This window comes from Euphorbia lathyris, chromosome 1 (assembly GCF_963576675.1).
Source record: "Euphorbia lathyris chromosome 1, ddEupLath1.1, whole genome shotgun sequence".
NCBI classification, from domain to species: domain Eukaryota; kingdom Viridiplantae; phylum Streptophyta; class Magnoliopsida; order Malpighiales; family Euphorbiaceae; genus Euphorbia; species Euphorbia lathyris.
Window position 1 is genome coordinate 27,002,124 of NC_088910.1, and position 23,323 is coordinate 27,025,446.

General features: G+C 34.6%; 1 protein-coding gene and 1 pseudogene across 1 annotated transcript; one reads left to right on the plus strand and one right to left on the minus strand.

The window, feature by feature from the left end:
- The first annotated feature begins 486 nt into the window (after positions 1-486).
- LOC136224783 (dehydration-responsive element-binding protein 1A-like) lies at positions 487-1,389 on the plus strand. Its single transcript, XM_066013231.1, has one exon. It carries the CDS (start codon positions 519-521, stop codon positions 1,227-1,229), a length of 711 nt encoding a protein of 236 aa, XP_065869303.1. The 5' UTR covers positions 487-518; the 3' UTR covers positions 1,230-1,389.
- A 13,603-nt stretch (positions 1,390-14,992) lies between these two features.
- On the minus strand, positions 14,993-18,776 carry LOC136217410 (plasmodesmata-located protein 8-like; annotated as a pseudogene).
- Between the last annotated feature and the right edge of the window lie 4,547 nt (positions 18,777-23,323).

Genomic DNA, 23,323 nt, shown 5'->3' on the forward strand with positions numbered 1-23,323 from the left:
TTTACAACTAGTTTATATCCTACAATAATTAACTAAATAAAAAAATATAATTAATGAATTGTATTGAACATCCAAGATAGCAACTCCAAAACCTAACTAAAAGGAGGTGTGTAACTAAACTAAGTGAGATTACCCGTTATAGAAACCGATAAAAGAAACTGAGATTGTCCTCCTTTGACTAAGACAGCCCTGAATATTATAATTACATATTCACCCTCTTATCTTCTTCTCAAGTCTTATCGCCTAAGAAAAAGAAATATTAATAGTACAGTCTATCAGAAGTCAAAATCACACGTGTCGACCTGAAGAAAAATGTGCCCCCATCTAATCCAGCTGGTACAAGCACAATGGAGACCCTGGATATGCTCCCTGGCCCACATAGCCAGGCTGGCTCGTTTTCACACCCCGTGTTCGCAATTGTCATAAACACTATATATATTCAAATATCATGTCATGGCAACTATGTTTCAATTCAGTAAATTAAATTTCACCTACTTCACTCACTCTACTCTACTCAAATGGATGATGGTTCCTCTCACTTTTCCGACCCACTTCCTTTAGAAGGTTTTCAGTTTGATCCTTTATCTTCTTCTTCGCCGCTATCGGATAGTCGGAGTGCCACCCGAGCTAATTTTTCCGATGAGGAAGTCGTCATGTTAGCTTCAAGTCACCCCAAGAAGCGAGCAGGAAGAAAGAAATTTAAGGAAACTAGGCATCCGATTTACCGCGGGGTTCGCCGGAGGAACTCCGGCAAGTGGGTTTGTGAACTTAGAGAGCCTAACAAGAAAACAAGGATTTGGTTGGGTACTTTTGCGACACTGGAAATGGCTGCTCGTGCTCATGACGTGGCAGCTCTCGCTTTGAGAGGAAAGTCAGCGTGCTTGAACTTTGCTGATTCGGCTTGGCGGCTTCCGGTACCGGATTCTACTGATCCGAGAGATATTCAAAAGGCGGCGGCTGAGGCGGCCAAAGCATTTGCTCCGGTGGAGGAGACAGAGGCCGGAAGTAAAAATATGGAGATGGAGATCACAGCAGGAACTGATGCAACGACGTCGGATAATGCGTTTTATATGGATGAAGAAGAGGCGGGTTTTGGAATGCCGGGGTTACTAGCAAATATGGCTGAAGGAATGCTATTGTCTCCACCACATTGTGTTTCGGAAAGTCGAGATAACAGTATTGAAACAGACATTGAAGCTGATTTGCCGTTATGGAATTTTTCTACATAGGTAATTAAATTCTGGTTTTAGGGGTAATTAATTAAGATACGATAATTAAGAACCGTACTCAATAATTATTTTTTGACTGATACGGTTAATTTTTAATTGTAGTGTGGTCTGGAATCAATTAATTCTAGATCACTCAAGAAATAATATATTAATTCTGGTATTGATGTGTTTCCAAGAGAGATGTAAGATCATCTCTAATGGTAAGATTGAAAGACTTATTAGTAATTTTTAACAATTGGTCGAGTGTATTGAACCATTAAAGGAGACTTTTTTTTCACCAAAAAGCTAGAGACAACCAAAATTGGTTGTATCCTCCATATGATTCTAGATTGATGGAAGAGAAGGCGCACGGAGGAGAGTAAACGACATGCACGTCCCTGGTTGGTTGTCTATATCACGTTTTCATTAGGCACCATGAAGAGTGCATGGAGCGATTGATGAAATTGGTATAGCTTCAGCTCTATGGTGTACTTGGATGATTACTTGAATCCAATAAGGCACGATTATATGCGGCTGATGAACTTGGTATATCTTCAGCTCTATGGTTAGGTTGAATCACAGGTTGAAAAACGTTCACGCTAACTGCACCAGATGAATCCTAGAGTTTATGAGCAACCTTTAACTTTGACTGCTGACCATCTTAGATCAATTGAAGAGCAACATGCCTGACTCCGGAGAATGAGCATCTCCCTTCCTCAAAGTAATGAGAGGGCTCATCTTCCCCCATCCTCAACAAAACTAGGCATATTTACTCAGTATTTAGAATGAGAGATGGGATTTCCTCTTCCCGAAGGCGTAGTAGATGTTGTGAATGAGTTCGCCCTGTGCCTTTGTCAAATTACTCTGAACGCATGGCTTGAACTTTTCAGCTCCAACAAAGTCTGCGAACATTTGAATGTTGAATTGACCGGCCCATTATTTTGGAACTACTAGCGTCCCATAATGAAGACAGATGAGGACATGGTTTATTAGATGCTTTCTTCTCGAAGACGAACCTTTTTGAATGAGAAGGTCTAAAGCGTGAAAGACTTTAAACCTAAGTAGTTTTAGGTGAACAGAGATGATCCAAACAATCCCTACATTCGGGGATTTCCCTTCGTCACAAAATGCAATGAAAATCCCACTATGAAGTAGTCCTTCTGGAAACCAATAGAGCGCTAAGCCCCGAAGAAGAAGTGGGAGCCAAAAGGATTGAAACATACATACTTTAGTGGAAGTATCACGACATGATAGCAATGATCCAAACAGACGGATACACCAACTTTTTCAGTAAAACCAAAGGAATCGCGTATCTAGGATCTGAAAGATTTGCCTTTATAGAAGGTGACCTTCTTTTCATTCCTATAATTTATGTTTTCCTTTTCTTTGAAGCAGGTGATTCTGACCAATGTCTACTCTTCATGATCAATAATGCCTGAAGTAGCCGTTTTAGTGGATCTATGCATATGACATGCAACAACGAACTTAATGTGTTGAGCATATCGAATTTGTTCCAAGACAAATTTCAAAGAACATTTTCAGAAGTTCTATTCAAAGTTAACAACACTACGTACAACACTAGATACTACTTAACAAATGGTATCTATCATGAATGGGTTGCATTTGTCCAAAACTTTCCACATGCAACTGACCATACGCGACTTTACTTCAAACAAAAGCACAAGAATGAAAGAAAGGATGTCACACAAGCATTTGGGGTACTTAAAGCCCGTTTTGCAATCGTTCATAGATCAATAAGAAGTTGACATAAAAATAAACTCCACGATATTATGGAAGCTTGTGTTATATTACATAACATGATTATTGAAAATGGTTGACACACATACTCCAGAACCTATCGTGAATAATTATTCGAATCAAGCGTTAGTGAAGACCTCGAACACAAACATGTTCCTGATTTTGTCATTTTTCTTGCCCGAGATTTAAGCATCTGTGATAGAGCGAAATATAACAAACTCATATATGATCTGGTGGACCTTATAATTAGTAATCGTAAAATGTTATTTTTATTTTATCGTATGTAATCTCATTCGTTTGGTGACGCGTTTTTTACATTTAGTTTTCACGATGTATTTTTTCAGTTAATAATAACTACTATTAACTAATCAATAATTTTTAGTCAATTAATAATTATTAATCACTTAATAATCATTATTCAATTAATAATTTTGTTAAATAAAAGATTATCAATTAAATAAAAATAATAAATGTATAATATTTTATCACAAATAAAGTTTGTTTGAGTGGTTAAGAGTTTCAAATCGCTTAAATTATATCTAGAGTTCGAATTGTAATGTAGACAAAAAGTTTTAATTGGAAGAGAATTCATCTAAAAAGTATGCAACGACCTTCAAACCGAAAAATCAGATAGAATATTATATATAGAATTGGATATGACTAAAAGCATGCTCTAATATGAGAATGGCTTTAGTGAAGTCATAGGTTTATGATGAAAGCATAAGCTATAATGAATGTGAAGTTGTATTGGCATTTATGGTGAAACCATATGCTATAATTAATGTGAAGTTATATGTGGAGTATTTTTTCTTGTATCAATGTGTGATTAATTTTCCTTTTTTGTTTTGTTTTGTTTTTTTTGATAATATTCAATTTGTGATTATGATGTGTAAGGTGCAAGTATAATTTAACCTACCCACGTGTTATAACTTATACAAAAAGACGCGAGATATTTTCTTCTTCTTTCCCATATTATTATTATTTTCAAATGTATACATCATTGTTGATTGAATTTTCAAAATTTCCTACTTTCCATTTTTATGACTTCCCCCTAATTGGCTCTTAAAATAGTAGTTTTCTAAAATAAATAAAATGTGGAAAACTGTATATGATGAAATAAATCTGATTTAAAAATATTAATTAGATGATGAAATAAATATCTTCTTCATAAACAGAAAACTATATTTTTTTTTTTTTTTTTTTTTTGAGAAGAAGTAGGAAAAATAAGAAATTTGGTGGATGTAGATGAAATTATTATAAACTGGGTGGGGAGGCGACAACCACCAACGTAAGAATGTAACCACAGCGACAAGGGTGGTGGACAGGACAAGAGGTCTGAGCGGAAACACCTTTGGAGTGGAGATTGCGCATATGAGAACGTGAGCCACGATATCTGCTCATAAAGTTGAATGTGATGTGAGTATAGACGATAGATTGTGTCTCTGTCTCACTGGCGTAGCTACAAAACTGCAATTACTATTATACCCGTTTGAGACCAAAAACAAAAAATCTAAAAAAAAATGAAACCAAAATTCTGAAATTGCAATTGAAACTAGGGACGTTTGGTTACCTCTATTGTTTACTGTTATGGTTTGCTGCTGCAAAAAGTTAATTTTTATATAAAAACATGGATTATGATTTTGTGAAAAACTACTTTTCAACCATAAAAGATAAATATTAGATATCTAACCAAACACTTAAAATGGTTTTCCAACGAAAAGGAGTGCAAACCATCAGTCCTTCGTGTCATTCCTGTAACACTCTGGTCCAATACTATGTAGATATTGTCCGCTTTTGTTCAATTCCAACACATTGGGCCTCACGGCTTTAAAACGCGTCTGCATGTATTGGATTCACATCTTACTAATAAGCCTCAATCACTCCCTCTCCATTTCCGATGTGGGATTCAGTTCATTCCTGTCCTCATCGTCATCCCTTAGGGCCGCTCCTTGCTCAGGCCTTCTTACCCCGGCGCCACCCACTCCGAACCGGGTCGTTACAATTCCTGATGAGTTCTTTGAAGAAATCGGGATTAAAGACATGTTGGAATGGACTCTGTTACGCGATTGGATGAAGAGGTTTGCCATCACCTAACCACAGTTCCAATGGTAAGTGAATCCGGGACCACATAGCACGTCTCACTGTGAGAGAAACAGTGTGATCCAAGACATAAAGTGTTTAGTAACTAGATCCACCAATCCGTTACAAAACCTCTTAACATCATATTTCATGTAAAAGGTAAGCATGAGGTTAAAAGTAGGTAACGAAATACCATTTAAAATTCTAAATAATGAAATTAGAATCACTGTTGTTATTTATTTATTTGATTCTATAAATAAACAATATCAAACTTATTAAATATATATTTTGATAAAATGTTAAAATATATTTTTCAAATGACAGTAAGGAATTTAACAAAACTAATAATATAATAATAATTATTATTATGATTATAATAATAATAATAATAAAGACTTCCCTAAAGTACTAGTATTATAATAATAAAGACTTCCCTAAAGTATTAATAATGTGGCTGCAGTACAAGTGCAGGCCATACGGAGGGTGTTGGCCGAGTTCAAGAGGTCTAGTACGTAAGGGGATAGACAATGGCTCAATGACGGAAACCAACTACGGATTATGTTAAGTGTAATATCAATGCGGTCATTTTCCAATCAAAGAATAGTTTCGATATGAGAGCCGTTTTTCAGAGTTGTACCAGCACTTTTATTACGTGTTGTAGCTCGTTTGCGGTAGGTAATATTCAGGCTATGTTAGCTGAGGTGTTGGTTCTTCGTGACGCGATACTCTAGGTAATTTCTCTCCAATTTCAGAATGTTCAGTTCGAAACTGATGTTAAGAGGATGGTGGATCGCATGTTAATAAATATCCATGATATTACAGGGTTCGAGGTTGTTTTAGAAGAAATTCAAGATATGTACTTATCTTATCCTCAGATTATTATGTGGCTTTTGTTCCTAGATTAGCAAATGAAGTGCCTTATTTAATCACATGCTAATTTTTTTTTAATGATGTTTACTTTGACGATACTCTTTCTACATTGACAATATTTATATTTCTTAATAATAGTCTGATTTTTTTCTTAAACAAAAAAAATTATATATATGGTCTACATGCCTACTTAATATGAAATGCATTCTTAAGTTCCAATTTTCCATATTTGATTAATTTAATAATCACCAAAACTAGCTGTACAATAAAATTTCAGTTCAATTTGGTAAAAGTTTCATATATGAGAAATTTGTGAATTATTATAAAAAGTAAAAATAAAATAATAGTTAGAAAGAAGATAAGAATCAATAATTCCCAAAGTATGGGGCAATCATATTCTCATTCTATATTGTTTTTGATTTTAACCAAACAATAAAATTGGATGAAAATTATAATACTAGACATTTGGTGGAGCTCATTTACATATTTAGACTCATTTCATCACATGTTATCATACTATTAAACTAGATATTTTCATATATTTTTCCAAAAATACCCTTGCAAACTCTTCATCTTTCTCAACCCATCTTCTTCAACCTCATTTTCTTCATCAACGAATCTTCTTCAACATCATCTTCTCATTGTTTAGAGTTAATTTTTACAACATAAAAAAACAGAAACTAAACACAATGATGAACAAATATTATTTCAACCTAAGAACAACTAGAAAACAAAAACTAAGCATAATGAAGAACAAATACAAGTAAATTTTGAATGTTTAGAGTAAATTTCTACAATCTCTTCTTCTTCTTCAACCTATCTTTTGTATGATTTTAAATTTTAAAGTAAATTTTATGAATCGCATTTCATAAAATGTTATCCCCATGAGGTTAGCATTTTATGAATTTGGATCACATTTCATAAAATGGTATCCCCATGGGGTTAATATTTTACGAAATGCGATCCAAATTCATAAAATTCTAACCCCATGGGATAACATTTTATGAAATGCGATCCTAAATTCATAAAATGCTAACCTCGTGGGAATTTAGATTATCAATCAAAGCTTTTTTTTTTATTAAGTATGAGAACCCATGGAAGTTGTGATATTCACATTCAAAATTTACTTCTACTTGTTCTTTATTGTTCTTAGTTTCTTTTTGTTTTCTTCATTGTTCTTAGATTTAAACATGATTGTGTTGTTTGTTCTTCTTTAGTTTAAATTGTCTACTAGATTAGGAAGAAGAAGGATGAAGAAGAAGATTAGGTTGAAGAAGATGAAAGGTTTGTAAGGGTATTTTTGAAAAAATATAGGAAAAATTACACAGAAATTCAACTTTTAAAAACTATTTACAACTATATCAAGTCATAACTTTTGATTATGCCAAACTAGTAAAATCAGTAGTTTTAATATATTTTAATGACTAGAATTTATAAATTAGAAGTCTACAATATATTTTATAGGATTTATGATTTATGAATTGGAGTCTAGTATTTTTAAACTATGGTATAAAATCATAAATATATTGAGAATGATGATATATTAAGAATTAAGTTTGGTGATATGACTTAGTTGTCATTTTGTAGTTAATTATGATATTCATGTATTTGACCCAAGAATATATTGGAAAAGTCTAGCTTAGTAGCATGTGATGAAATGAGTCTAAATCATTATTTTTCATATGGACCCTAATGACCACGTGAATTTGGTCATTCATCATTAGATGTAGGCTGATTAAATCTACGTTTTAAGATGTTTTGAATCACCACCTTAAGATTTTAATCAGCCTACATCTAACGGTGAGTGACCAAATTCACAGTGATCATTAAGGTCCATGTGAATACTACTGTGAGTCTAAATATGTAAATGGACTTCACCAAATATCTAGTTTTGTAATTTTTCCTAAAATTGGAAGTCAAATGGTTAATTTTAATAAAACTTACTTCTCGGTTGTTATTAATATCAAAGGTTAGACTATGCTTACTTTGTTTTTGACAAAGTAAGTCTTACTTTGTTAAAGTCTACCATCATCTAATGGTGAAAAAAACAAAATAAACTAACTTTGTCAAAAACAAAGTAACCAAGATACCTTAATATCAATGGTTGAAATAAATAAAATGAAAAAGATTACTAGTTTGCGTTTAAAAGGCTCAATAAATTATTTGTTTTCTAAATTTGTCCACAATATTTAATTAGCCCTAAGAACTTTTAAATATTCTAATAGTTCTTTAATTTGTTTAAAATGTTACTATGACTTTCCCAACTTGTTTTTGTTTAAAATGTAGACATGTTCGTGGACCGGGTTCGGGCCAAGCTAAGTGGGCTTTCGTCTAAAAATATTCAGTCCAGTCTGTTGTTAATTTAGGCAGGTTCGGACCGGATTAGATTCGGGCTCAAAAATCAAATCTCAAGTCAAGCCATATAAACCCACTAAATATATATATATAGCTTTTAATAAATAAAAAATTAAATTTATACTTAAAAATAAATATTAATATATAAATATATAAAATTTATAGATTAATATCAATAAATGGACCGGATTGGACCGACCCTTGCTATTTCTTATTTGCTCAACTGTAAAATTTATCTTCTCTAATATTGAAATCTCATACCCGACTTGGTTGTTTTACCTTTTCAAGATGCGCGCAATATACCTTTCACATGTTACTTACTTTTTTACAACTTAGTAATTAATTGATTATAATTCATGCAAGTTGAAAACGCTATCTAAATATTTTATTCAAGTTAAGGAGATTATTGAAACATTTCGAAAGTTTAAAGATCAATCAAACTTTTTAAACAAGATCACGATTGAAATGATATATTAAGCCTAAATGAAATATAAATGAAATAACAAGTGGACTACACTATCTTCTTAAAACATACTCAAAACTCCACCAAACACCCCCTAAATTCAGAGTCCCACTTTTCTACCACAACAACATTAAATTACAAGTTTCCATGGATACAATCTTAAAAGCATCTAGTAATTCAATTTCACAATCAATTATCACGGTTTAAAGAACCTTACACATCAAACTAGTCTCAATCAGAGTCTGTACTGACAATTTAGGTGCGTTAGGTAAAATAAATAATAAAGATTTCTTTAATAGTAAAAAATTTATATATAATAAAATGTGCCTTTTAATTTTTTTATCAATGGGTTTTGAAAAGAAATAGATTCTACTATATAATTTTATCACTATTTATATTTAAAAAAATTAAATTTCATATATACATATAAATATAAATGCTAAATTTTTTTTGGCCTCTCCAGCATTAGGCTGGCGCACTCCGGACCTATGTCCAGGATCGGCCCTGGTCTCAATCCAAAAAAAAACCAAATGTTTCTTCCTCTAGCAATAGGTAATTAACTCATGGTTTTGCTGTCCTTAAACCCAAAAATGTAGCTAAACAGTGTTTTGTGTCTGAACCACGCCGTTTCGTGCCAAGACTTTCCTGAGTCGGGGTCAGCCAACTCCTACTAAAGGGGTCTATTCTTTTTTAGGTCCTGCCAATACGTCTTGTATATAAACCTTATCTTATAAGGGACACACACTATGAGCTATTTCCATGGAGACATTCGTCTCTCTTCACGAAAATCGAATGATCGGCTCTCCTAGTTCCTAACGATCTAGGTTCGATCTTTTAAACTAGTACCGATTACTGACCCAGGGGTGCCGGAGATCCAATCCAAAGTATCTTTGTCGTGTATAGTGTTCCTTATACTAACTCGACTTCCACGTATACGTTAATATACGTTAATATGTTGTATTTGTTAGATATTTTTACCACCAAAATTTTAATCATTATTTTATTTTAATTATTATTTTGACTTAATCAAATTTATTCCTATTAATCTATCTAGTGCCAAGTTTTTCTCCTAATTACTTTCCTATTCTTCTGTCACTATTCCACCTTATTTTCCTAACTACTAACTAAAACTATAAATATTTGTTCAGTTTTCATCTCAAGCAAGTGTTTTGATCAGCCATTAAAAAAATATACCAAATAATTCCTTTTATTTGTCGTGGCTTTTATCAATATAATAATATATATGATTTCTTTGTTTCGGTTATTATTTGAGCATTGAGAATAGTTGGTTCAGAAAATTCTTAGTTACACATAAGAATTTTAGAGAATTGAAGTGCATCTTACGGAAAAAATGTGATTAATTAATATTCGGTGCAGACAAACAATTTTCTCTCAAAGGATACTACAAATCAGCTTGCTTCAATTAATAAATTCATAGGATATTTTGAACTTAATCTTGTAAAAACGATTATATGCGAACCGACCAACTCCGTGAAGTTCTTAGATCATGGTTCCCTCTTAAGGTGATTCTAATTCTTAGGTTAAGAAAATAGGGTCCATAAGTTCTGTGGCTTGTCAATTCCTATGGTTTCCAGGTTGTCAATTCCGATAAGGCAACACCTATGTGAATCCTAATAGATTTCGGAGTTTGTAATCAACCTACACAATAATCAATTATGAGAACCAAAGCAAGTAATAAACATCAACAAGTATAGTGAAATCGAAAACCGTAAACCATATATTATAACTATGAAAAGCAGTGGGGGAGCTAGGATTTTCAATCTGGGGGGGGGGGGCTAATTTCAGTCTACGGGTTGACTAATTTTCTAAAGTCTAGCTCGTTAGGGCTGGCAAATTTTTTTTAGCCTCCACAATGATAAAAACTGTTTCATTTTAATGTATTGACTAAAAAATTAAAAGTGTCTAACGTAAAAAGTTTAGACATATTTAATTTTTTTTTATAAGTTTAATGCTAATTTCTGAAATTAAAACTCATAAACAAGTATATTATTATTTATCAATTGAATATTTACATTGATATTTTGATTAGAGGAAAAAAATTAAAACTAATTAATAATGATGATAAAAAAGATAATTAAATTATGTAATAATATTGATATTTTAATTTAGGAAAAAAATTATAATTAGATAAAAGTAATGATGAAAAAATAATAAAATTTAATATTCAAATTTAAGATTTAAAGGAAAAAAATTGTAATTGGATAAAAACACAACTTGAGATTTAAGGGAAAATCAAAATAAATAAAAAATTAGTGATTTAGGGCAAAATGAAAAAGAAAAGGGATTTAAGGCAAAATGAAAAAAAAAAGATTTAAGGGAAATATATGAGGATGAGGAGGTTCGAACACAACCTAAAAATATATGAAAGCCTTACATGCCACTTAAACCATCCAGGCTATCTTATTTCAATGACAAATGTTTACATTATATACTACAGGTAGTAATTTAGTTTTCATGGGGGTTACTCGAGACTGAAGCACTATTCCTCAGGAGTGGTGCTGGAGACCGAGGGGGCTCCAGCCCCCCGGGCTCTGGGCTGTCTCCGTCCCTGATGAAAAGTGTAAATGTGGAATACAACCGAATCTAGCACATAAGAAGAGTACAAACTAGTTAACAAGGTAAAAGGGAAGAAGAATCAACCCTTAGAACTAGCTATCCGGACTCAAAATTGTCGCTTCAGATTCGTAGGTTGAACTCTCAATCTTGGGGAACAAGGATGGAACGTAACTTTGTAGGGAGAACGAGAGAATTACAATAAGCTATCAAGGTGTAAGGAGCTTTATTACATGAAAATTGTATCAAAACTCTCTCAAACTAAAATGTAAACTGTACCTAATGAATTGAATTTCTAATTGAGTGTCAAACACTACTATTTATACAGAAATAAAGCTCAGGCACAATCGTAATTACATTCATCTTCGGTCTTTTCACACTTCAAAATGGTCCCACGCGTGTGGCTTGCTTCTGGCCAAAATGGGGCAAAATTCAACGTTCGAAAAGCTATTTTAGGACCCCCCCCCCCCCCACACACACACACACGTCGTGTGCGCCATCCACACGCCGTGTGGGTTGCCTGTTGACTAGGGAACTTATCGAAAAAGTCTCCAGTTGATTGTCATTCTTGTTCCCTTCACACCCACACGTTGTGTGGGACTCTGAAATAGTATTTTCTTCCTTTCACATATCGTGTGATGTGTTACTTTTGTGCTTTTTGTCTGCCTCTTGCATCTTGCATGCATTCTTTGAACATGTAAAATACAACCATTGAACTCGAGATTACTTGATTTATTTATTTACTTTATTTATAACGAAATGAGATTCAAAATTATTAAAATTAACTAAAAGTACATTTTTTATTACTTCTGGTTGATTTATCAAAATATACATGACATTACATACTAAACTTAATTATTTAGCTCAAGAATAAACTGTAAATTATCCCAAAAGATAGGGGATAAAACGTCCTTATTAGTAATGCCAAACATGGAACCCTATTTGTCGAGGTTAAAGCATCCGAAAAAGGATAATCAGGTTTCGTGAGCGTTCACAACAGTTTAACTGTATGGCTTTCAGAACCTATTGTAAAAACTTATAGATCAAACTCCATTTTTCCTTCATCTCGCACGCTCAGAAAAACGGAATGACTGGGGTCACAAATAGAATCATCGTGCAAGGCCTCAAGAAAATATTAGAAAGAGTTGACTCCGACTGACTCAAACAATTATACACTATGTTATGGGCCTGCAGAACACCATCCATAACAGCTATGGGTGAAATGCCTTTCTCACTCATATATGGGATTGGATCCTTCGTCCCATTTGAGATGGGAGAGGTCAGTCCTCGATAAGCTTTCTATTGTGAAGCCAACAATGAGACCAACATGATGCATCTATTTGGATCTCTTTGAAGAAAGGAGAGAGAAATCCCTCATACGCATGGTAGCATACATGCAAAAATTAAGTCCATCTACGATAAGAAAAGTCAGTTTGCGATAATTCTTCTTGGGCGACCTAGGAACACATTGGGAATGTTTGTACCAAGTAACAGCATGTGTAAACTTACACATATACAAGTTACCAAAACTTATTCTAATTAATTAGATTAATTAAAAACAAACAAGAGAGAGATGTGTGCCATACCTTTGAGTATATATGGAAGAAGAGTATATTGCAAAATTTATGCAATCTATTTTCAACAATCTGGGAAAATACTATGTAGATATTGTCCACTTTGACTGAAATCCAACACTCTATATTTCACGGTTTTAAAATGCGTCTGTATGGATTGGATTCTCACCTTACCAATAAGCCTCAGTCTCTCTCTCCAATTTCGATGTGTGATTCAGTTCATTCATGCCCCTCATCATCATCCCTTAGAGTTGCTCATTTCTTAAGCCTTCTACCCCAATGTCACCCACTCCAGACTGGATCATTATAGGTTCACCAGCTTTCATCCAGTTCATCCTCGAACCACACATCCTAAGTGGAGAGTCAGCTATAATACCAATTATAATAACCTGACCCAATAGGATGAAGGCTTGATTTTCTCTTGATTGGCTTCTCCGAATATGAGTTATTTCGAGAAAGTTGATATGGTATTAAGAATTTTTTGGATGGATTGTTCTTTCAATTAAGCGAACAGATATTTGATGGGATGAATAGGCGATTGAGATCTCTATTTTTGTTCAAATGTTAACTATTGAATTTGTTAAGAGTACCTCCATATTCTTTTATGTTTATGTGTCTTTTAGTTAAAATTAGATTATTCATTAATTGGGTACTGTCAAGTTAGAGTGGATTATGCATCTAATATATATTCATTTATGTGTTTGTGTCATTTTAACTTTTAGAGTTCAGCATTTAGCAACAACAACGAAAAATGATACTTAAAAAACAAATATGAGATATATGTACGACGGGGATATGATAAACTTTATATATAATTAATAGGGAAAAGTACAAAAATAAATTTTATGGTTACATCTGTTTTCAATCGCACCCTTATAGTTTTAAAATTTACAAAATGGTACTTTGAGGTTTATTCCGTTTGCAAACACATACCAAATTGATTAATGGTGTTAAAAGTCAAAAGAAAAAGAGTGAATTTGGTTATTATATTTATTTATTTTATAAATGAACCCCCTTATTATCTAATTATCACAAACAAACTCCAAAATAAAAATAAAAATTAATTATACCATCTTTTCTCTCTCTTTAATTTCTTGTTTTTTTTCTTCTCTCATCTTTGTTATTTTTTTCTTCTTTCTCACTCTTCTCTCTCATCTTTCGTACCATTTTATAAACATTAAATTAAGTTGAACCATGTATTGATGCCTTATAAAAAAAAAAACATCCCGACGAGTATAATGTAAGAATTTATTATTATATGAAATGAATAAAGAAGTAAAACCTGAGTGAAGACCGAGCATAGCACTATTCCAGGAAAGCATCGGCGGTCTCCGCCGATCCACACAAATTCAACATACCAACAGCATTAGCCAAGCATTAGCCAAACAATAAGAACAATCACCTGAATTCAAATCCCCAAACACTGAGCATAACCTTCAACCAAACCAGAACTACTAACTCTAAACCCAATCCCCGTCTGCAAATCAGCAAGAACTGTAAGAAACAAACGAGGGTTACAGAAAAAGCCGAATTGAAATTAAGAACGGAAATCGAACTGTGCCATGGCGGAGGACACTGCCTTGAAAGCGATTTCGGCAGACCGAGGTGCAATCTGTAACTCCGGTCGCTCCCCAAAGTTAACACAGAAACCTTCGAACCTGTTCACTCAAAGTCGAAGATTGTAGAACAACAAAAGAGTATTTTAATTGTCCAGAAAAAATGATTGAAAGAAAAACTGTGTTTCCAAAGCTGGAAACTGGTCAGAAATATGAACGTTAGAACGTTCATATACACGATAGAACGTGGAGTAAGACCAGGAGAAAAATAAGGTTCTGTTTTTGACTAAATAAAAAGTTGAAGAAAAATTCAAAGAAGTTAAAACGGATAAAAAGAAAAATAAAATTCAGGTCCAGTCGGGACGGGCGGGCGTCGCGCGAACGAGCAAGTGGTATATTTGCTAAAAACCACTTAACACAATTTAAAGGCTTCTAAAGCCCAACTCTATATATACCCACTCAAACCTTTGTAAATTTCCTATGTGGGATTGTGAAAGTGCTTTTGAAAGCAAAATCCTTAAAGACAAATATACCCCCACTTCAAATCCATTTTATTCAATCACCAAAGCCATTTATTCTAACAAGAACATCATCTCTCCGCCGGAAAAACTCAACATCATTATTCGCACTCCTACTACATTTCTTAAATTTCACACCAGTATCAATCTTTCCCAAAAATCACCATGTTCATATCCCAAATAGCAACCCTTAAGTTGAAGAGCAGCACCATAAGAGTAAGGACAAAAAGGCTGATCTGATTAACCGTGCTTTGGATACATTTTGAGCAATCGATGGTCTTCAAATTGCCTCTGCACTGGTATAAGCTAAATACGGCGGATTCCGGTGAGGATGAGGTTGAGTTTCCGATTGCGAAGCTGTTGTAAGCGGCTTCAGAGGAAGAGGATACGATTGAGGAAAGGAAAGAGTTGAGATTTGATTCGAATTGTGAATTCTTTTGGTATTTTTCTTGAGAGCAACCTGCGTAGACGAAGATGTGAGCTTGCACTGAGGAATTTCCATGGATGAAGGAGAGGGAAATGGACAAGATGAAGAAAAGTGAAGTGAATTTGGTTAGAGAGAAAAATTAAGAAAGATGAGAAAGAAGAGAGAGAAATAAGAAAAAAAAACTAAAGGAAGATGGAAAAAATTGGTGCAATTGATTTTTATTTTTTATTATGAGGTTTGTTTGTAATAATTAGATAATAATGAGGTTAATTTATAAAGTAAACAAATATAAGGATCAAATTCATTCTTTTCTCTTTGATTTTTAACCCTAATAGTCAATTTGGTATGTGTTTGTTAACAGAATGAACCTCAATGTACCATTTTGTAAACTTTTAAACAACAATGGTGCCGATCGAAAACAGATGTAACCATAAGATTTATTTTTTATACATTTCCCTAATTAATAATATATATCATTTGTAATGAAAAATTTAAAAGATACATAAATATATAAACCATAAATCATATTCATAAAGTAATTATAAAACTACAGATAAAACTCATAAATCATTATAAGACCACAAATAATATCTATAATATTAACTAATAAGTCACATAATTCTTATATTTTTAAAGTTTTCTTAATTTGCTAATGGGTGGTGAGTTGATATTACTTTATTTAATTTGTTATATAGTCCTTATGTTTTCAAAGTTTTTTTAAAAACCCCTACAATTTAACTAATTAATTAAGAAAAGTATTCCGGCCGTATTTCTAATTAAAAAAAGAAAAAAATGGGATATTTCCTAGCTATATCTTGTACGTATCCACGCTGTATCCCCATCCTCGGAGTAGCGGATACGTGTATGTTAACCTCTTAGAAGTATCAATGTTTTATAGGTTTCAATGATAAGATCTTATCAAATTGATAAGGTAAGTTGTATTGTTATTTAGACCAAAGATTGTAGAGTCTGTGTTACATTTAATTTTGTTACATATTATACCGACTTTGGTTTTGTAAATTATAAGTATGACAAATTGCAAGTTGCAACGTTATCATGCAAATATATGGTAATATTTGAGTAGCATTAGCCTATTTTCTTTGATACATATTATGAAACCTAATAAGCCATTTGGTTGGTTTTCTTGCAATCAGTTTAGTATACAACTAATTTGGTTGGATTAAGTTATGGCAACATTGAGATTTTTTTTTTTTTTTTTTTTTTTTTTTGTACCCGACTATAAGTGCACTGCACAAGCTCTATTTGTTGCAAATATCTAGACATAAACATTTTGTTTTATTCATATTTGTTACATTTAATATATGAGTTTTTCATGTGCATTTTTTGGTCATTCTTTATTCTTTGGTTTGGGATAATGAAATTGTTTCATTAGCCTATGATACGTGTAACACATATAGAGTTTACATGTGTTTACGAGACACTTGTAAATTCGTTATGTTGTGTATTGAATTTCCTTCATTTTTTGATCTTTTTGAAACTATCTTTAATTTGTTCTTGCCCAATCTTTATTTGCTCTACTTATTTAACACCAATTGCTCTCCAATATCAACTGTACCATCGATTCCAAGATCACTAGAATTTGCAGCCCCAAAACAGAATTTAATATAATAGAACAACTATCATCTATTAATCAAGTTGAAGATTTCAATTTAGGAATTTTTGGTTGATAGTAATGCGCTATATATGCTTTAGATAATCATAATCCGATTTTTTTCAACGACATAGTTTTGATCCGATCAAGTAAAATTGTTTAGATTTCCTATAAGTTTTTTCTCTTTGATTTTTCTTAGTATATTACTTGCATTCTCTGTCTTTTCACCTGAGTTAAAAAAAAAGATAGCATGATCTTTTTAAATATTGATTTTATATAATATTTTCTTACTATTTTTATTAGGGTAAATAATTATAAGGTTTTTATGTTTTTACTTAACACGCTAGTAAGTCCATCATATTATTATAAGGTCTTTAAATTTTATCTTAATCAATTCTTTAGTCCTTACATTTGTTTTTGTAAATGAAAGTCCAAAATTGCCCCTAGTTATATACATAAAAAAAATTATCTTTTACTTTCAAATTTAATCTAATTAATTTTATTGAAGTTTTTGAACTACATATACACCGAAATTAATATACTTGAAATTTATTATTATTAATTTTCTTAAATTATAATTAATTTTCTTTATTTTTTAATATAATATCTTTAAACTAACATTAAATATCGTTATAAATTTTTAAAAAATCATATATGAGTATTTTTTATTCAGTAAAATTTATTAGAATTGTAAAAACGTTTTACAATGATAGTCTTACTCCTATTTTAATAATTTTGAAATATTTTTCATTCATTTTTTTAGTCAATTAAAGTTCTATAATTATATAAAAATTAATAAATCAATTATTTTATATTGGAAAGATTGTGATTATGTAGGAAAAAAAGAGAAAAAAATATAAAGTAGGAAAAATAGATGTTTTATTATTAAAACATAAAATAAAGGTGGAGAAACGAGGAGATCTTTGGTGAGAAGACTGTTTTTATTCAGAACTTACCCGAGTTCTTCTCTAAAAAGCTCCTTACCATTACGAGGAGCTTCAAAGGGGACCCCCTTGCCAATTCTACCCAGAATAAAGAGGTTCATCTCGTTGGGTGGTGTAGGCCGAAGGATGGGGTGGTTAAGTTGAACACGGATGGCTCTTGTCTCAACAATGGAAAGATCGCGGCTGGAGGCGTGCTCAGGGACGCAGGAGGTGCCTGGTTGTCTGGATTCACCCATAACCTGGGTTTGGGCTCATCCTTTTCAGCGGAACTTTGGGGTATTCTTTCTGGAGTCAAGCTTGCCAGAAATCTGGGTATTAAAAGGCTTGCTGTGGAGTCTGATAATATGGAGGCTATTAGTATGATCTCTAATAATCATGCTTTTTGTCTTAGTAGCCAGAACCTTATCAAAGCAATAAGAAGTCTTGGCTCCTCATTTGAGTCCTTAGAGTTCAGCCACATCTACAGAGAACAAAATCGAATTGCGGATCGCTTGGCGGCGGCTGGGCACGAGGGGATGTTAGGTGTTTCCACCCTTTCTGATCCTCCTATCTATCTTTCTTCTCTCCTTTTAGAGGAAAGAGTTGGGGTTAGCTTTCCTAGGCTGATCCCATGTTAGCTTTTGTCTCGGTGTTGGTTTGTTTTCTTTCCTGTTTCTACCAAAAAAAACATAAAATAAAGGGTAATTTTGGTATTTTAAAATTTATTTAGTATAGTTTGACCATTGACCTAAGCATAAGGACTAAGGATTTAACAAAAACAAAAACTGAAGGACTATATAATTATTTCTAAAAACACAAGGATTAAGTAGTGTATTAGGTAAAAACATAGGGACTTTATAATTATTTATCCTTTTTATTATCATTATCATGTATTGTCATACAAGGTTGATTCCATGCTCACTCTTATTTTCCATATTTTTATTTAATTTAATTATTGTTCTAATTTTGATATTATGTTAAAGGCTATAACTGTATTTTAGGGATATTGTTGGTTTTAATGATGCCATTGAAGATTGAACTAAGCATGTAAAAAATATGATTAAAGGAATACTGGAAGAAAGTTATTTCATTTGGTAAAATAAGATTTTGGACTATATTATAATTATAAATATGTAGAGTAAAAATGGTATAAACTATGTAAAAAAGAGTATAAAATGTAACAATATATTTTAGTAAAATGTTACAGTATCTTTAATTTTTTTTCTTATGTTACGGTTATCTTTAAATATTAATTTAGTAATGGACCTGTTAGCAATATTTTGCAAATATTGATAATTTTAACATTGGTTTTTGTGAGTGATTGTGCGGACGTATTAAGGAAGTTAATTTCCAATTGTGATAACAGGTGGGGAAATTCCGATCAACGTCCGTCCCTGTGGGGGCGTTGTTGGGTTCGACGGGGGAAGCTCCGATGCCAAAGTCAGTAAGGTGATTCAAGGAAAACAAACTGAATTGACAAAGACTGTGAGAATGTGTGTGTGTACCTTGATAGCCTAGGGAACCAGGCTATATATAGCTGAGAAGTTGTAACCTTCAGGTAACTAGAAAGTCTCCATTAATGCTTCATTAATGGCGGTTACGAGTTATCCTTAACCTGGCGGTTTAGCTAATTAATAACTCATTAATGATCTTTTATGGCCGAGTCGGCGGCCAGCCGTTATAGAGGCGAATGGAGAGATTTGCCTTATAGGTCCGCCAGCGGATCTCTTAGAGCTGATCCGTGGAGATCCGCCAGCCAGCTTCCCTTTGGGGATCACCATGTGGCGTACTTTGAGGTGAATATCCCTTTTGGTCCTCAGGATAATATCTCGATGTTATCAGAAGCCCCCCCAAAATGCCCTTAAAGTCCTTTAGGGCTTTTGAACTTCCGCGCGCCGTTATAAACACTTGCACTAATGATCACATTGTTCGATGCCATTGGACGATCGACACGTGTAGTGGACACACTATCCCAGGAAGGAGAAAACTCTTTTCTTCTTCTTACGCTTTCTCTTTCTTCCTCATTTCTTCATTTTTCTCTTGCGCTCGAAGCTTTTTCTGGGATTTCTTCAGAGTTTTGCACCAAGCTTCCGATTTCTCATGTAAGTTCATTTTCTTTCGCTTAACTTTTTCCTAGATGTTTAGAAGTTCGTCTTCATCTTCTAGATCAACTTCAGAACTTTTTAATTCAACCTCCCATCCTGAAATAGAAGTCGATTTTAGTTGGACCACCTCGTCGTCGGAGAACTCCCATTCTTCCGAAGGCACGGTTAATTCCGATTTAGCCGAGTTTAATAACTCGGCGTGTAATCATCATCAGACTCGTTCCACTAGGAATCCGTCCCTTTTTACTTCTATCTCCGGCGCCGCTCCGGCCGGTGCCCATAGGTGGTTTACGGGATCAATGGCCTCTTCTTCGATTCCCCCTAGGAAAAAGAATCCCCGAGCGGAGTCCACTCCGTCTCGTATGAGTTCCGCGGATCTAATGGATCTGGCGGATCGCTTTCCCTGGATTAAAAATTATGAGACTCAGCTCGCCGCATCTCATCAACGTCCTTCCTGTCCGCCTAGCGGCTTCCTTACAGTGTATTGTAGTCATGTGGAGAGAGGGTTCCGACTTCCTCTTCCAAAGATGATGGCGGACATCCTCTCTTACTTTGACATCACAGTCAGCCAGCTACATCCTAACTGCTGGTTGGACATCGCTTTAGACTGCTATCTTGCCTTGAATTTAGGAGTTGTATATACGGGTCGTATCTTTAGAGCTTTTCACAAACCCTCAAAAAGGAAGTCCGAATCTTATCTCACTTTCGCCAAGTTCGGGGTATATTCGCCCTTTAGCGACAAAATGTCTAATGTTCATTGCTGGGATGAGAGATTCTTCTACGTGAAGATAAAGGATGGCGAACCATTGGGTTTTCCTTCAGTCTGGAATCCCAGGCCGCTACATATGGCGGGTGACATGCGTATCCTAACGGATGGTGATGAGAAGGTGGCGAAGCTCATGAAGCAAATCAAGGCGGATGCATGGACATATGCTGATGCCTTAGCCTTCATGATGAGTGATATCCCATTGATTCGCCGGGAAGGGGATCAATTCGTTTACTCAAAGATTACACAATTTGACCAAGGTACCTTCCATTTCTTCATGAACCTTGATTACTTTAATGTTTTCTTTGGCAGGGGTTTATCTAAGGCCAATCACGCTCTTGCAGAGAAGCGCAGGAAGTTTTTGGAGGCTGAAGCACGCAAAAAGGATCAAGCGACGAATCCCCAGATTGTTACTGGCAAACATCCGGCTGAAACAGGGGTTGATCCGCCATTGAAAAGGAGGAAACCCAACACCACTGGAGTTCCTAAGCTTATGGCTGATGCCATGAGGTCCGCCAGGCCTGCAGGGGAAATTGCACAGGTAGATTTACCTTTGATTTCCTTCTGTTCATCAAGCTTTGGACCGGAGTATGACTCTTTCATGTTTGTGTAGACGGCGAAGCCCGATATTGGTGGATACTGGTCCGCCAAATTGGGAGCCCAAGGTTCTTTCGAGAACGAATCCATCCTAAATGATTTGGATGATGCCTTGGGTCAGGTGGGCGAAGTACAGAGGAACTATAACCAGATTCCTGGTTCAATTCATGCCCAAAAGGGGAAGACGGAGCTTCTTTCGGTGAGTTTCTTTAGAAAGGATGCAGACAATACTAGTTCTTTAATCCTTTTTGTCTTTTGATTGAATCGTTTGTTTTTGGGACAGTTGTATGCTCGCCTACGTACCATGGAAACTGAGCTCCTTCAGAATGTGGCGGATAAGGCAACTATCGAGAGGCTAGAGAAAGAGATAGTGGAAGCCAATTCCACTATTGCTTCTATTAATGCAGGTCTTGCTTCCGCGAATGCAAACCTTACTTCCGCCACAGCCGCCCTATTTCTCAGGGATGAGGAAATTGAGAGGTTAAAGGCAAAGATTGTGTCTGATGCCAAAAACCATGAAGATGCCCTTGGAGAAGCTGAATACATGGCGGGCGAACAAGCCTTTTATTATGGCGAGATGCTTATGGCGTACTTCTCCTTGGCGCATCCTGAGACTAACTTCACCGATCCGCAATTCGCCGTCCCCGAACCAGAAGATGTGGTGAAGTTCAATAAAATGTCAAACGCTAAGGAGTACCTCCGTGATTACGTTCGGAGATGGATGAAGGGTCCTGTGGAAGAAACCAAACCCTCTACTACGGTCTTGGCGGATGAGCTTAAAGAAGTGCCCCTCAAGGTGGATGCAGAACCAATCCCTGATCAGGCTCTTCCCCTTGGTCCCACATCTTCGGTGGATAAGGAGGTATCTCCTGATGGCGTGTCTGCGGATGTGGAGAAGGAGAATCTCCAAGCAAGCTCTGTGGGTGAAGAAAGCGCAAAGGAGGATGCTCCTATTGTTGTTTAGCTTGCTTTTATTTGTGACATTGTAAAAACATTTTTAAGTACAATTTGTTTTGATCCTTTATGGAAGCTATGTTATTTTACCTTTACGTTTGCGTAAGGAAATATATAGGCATCTAGGATTTGAAGTAGGTGGCCAGCCATACTTCATTTTATGAACCTTTGTGAAGGTTAGAAGCTGTTCTATTCCTTCTAGAGGAAGTAAAGCTGCCCAGGGGATCAATTTGCTACCTATCTTTGAGGTGAAATGATCCGCCCGTAGGACTTACGAATCCTTCTCTGGAAAGGATAAAAGAGTGTAAACACCTTGCGTCCAAGGATCGTTTTAACTCTATTGGAGATTGAGATCCACCCACAAGATTGATCTTCTTGTGTTTTTAAGGCATTAAGGACGTATCTCTAAGATAGCGATACATTGTAAATGTGGAGAGCGTTGGATGCCCCCCTCTTTTTAAGACTGGAATATTGATATTGCTGCAGTAAACAATAAAAGAGCACAGATAATAGAACAAATGATGTTTATTAATGGGAGAAATGCCTTATTACAGCAAGTAGGTCTTATAGGTGAGCCTCGTTAAAACCTTTAATAAGAAAAACCACATGGAAAAAAGCTTATTAAAGGAAAAAGAGTACTCAAGACCGTATATACACTTTATTTTCTGACAAAATATTTGCGGAGATTTTGGAGGTTCCATGTGCGTGGCAATGTATTGCCCTCCATGTCTTGGATTTTAAATGTGGCGGATCCAATCTTGTCCACTATCTGATATGGACCCATCCAGTTGAGCCCTAACTTGCCCTTGCCTTCTCGAGACTGGACTTTGTCCGCCTTTCGGAGCACAAGATCACCCACATTTAGATCCACAAGCTTGGCATTTTTATCATGGTAAGCTGCAATCCGCTGTTTATACGGCGCCATACGCACATAGGATTGGTCCCTGCGATCCTCTATCTGATCTAGATGCTCCCTTAGCCGTT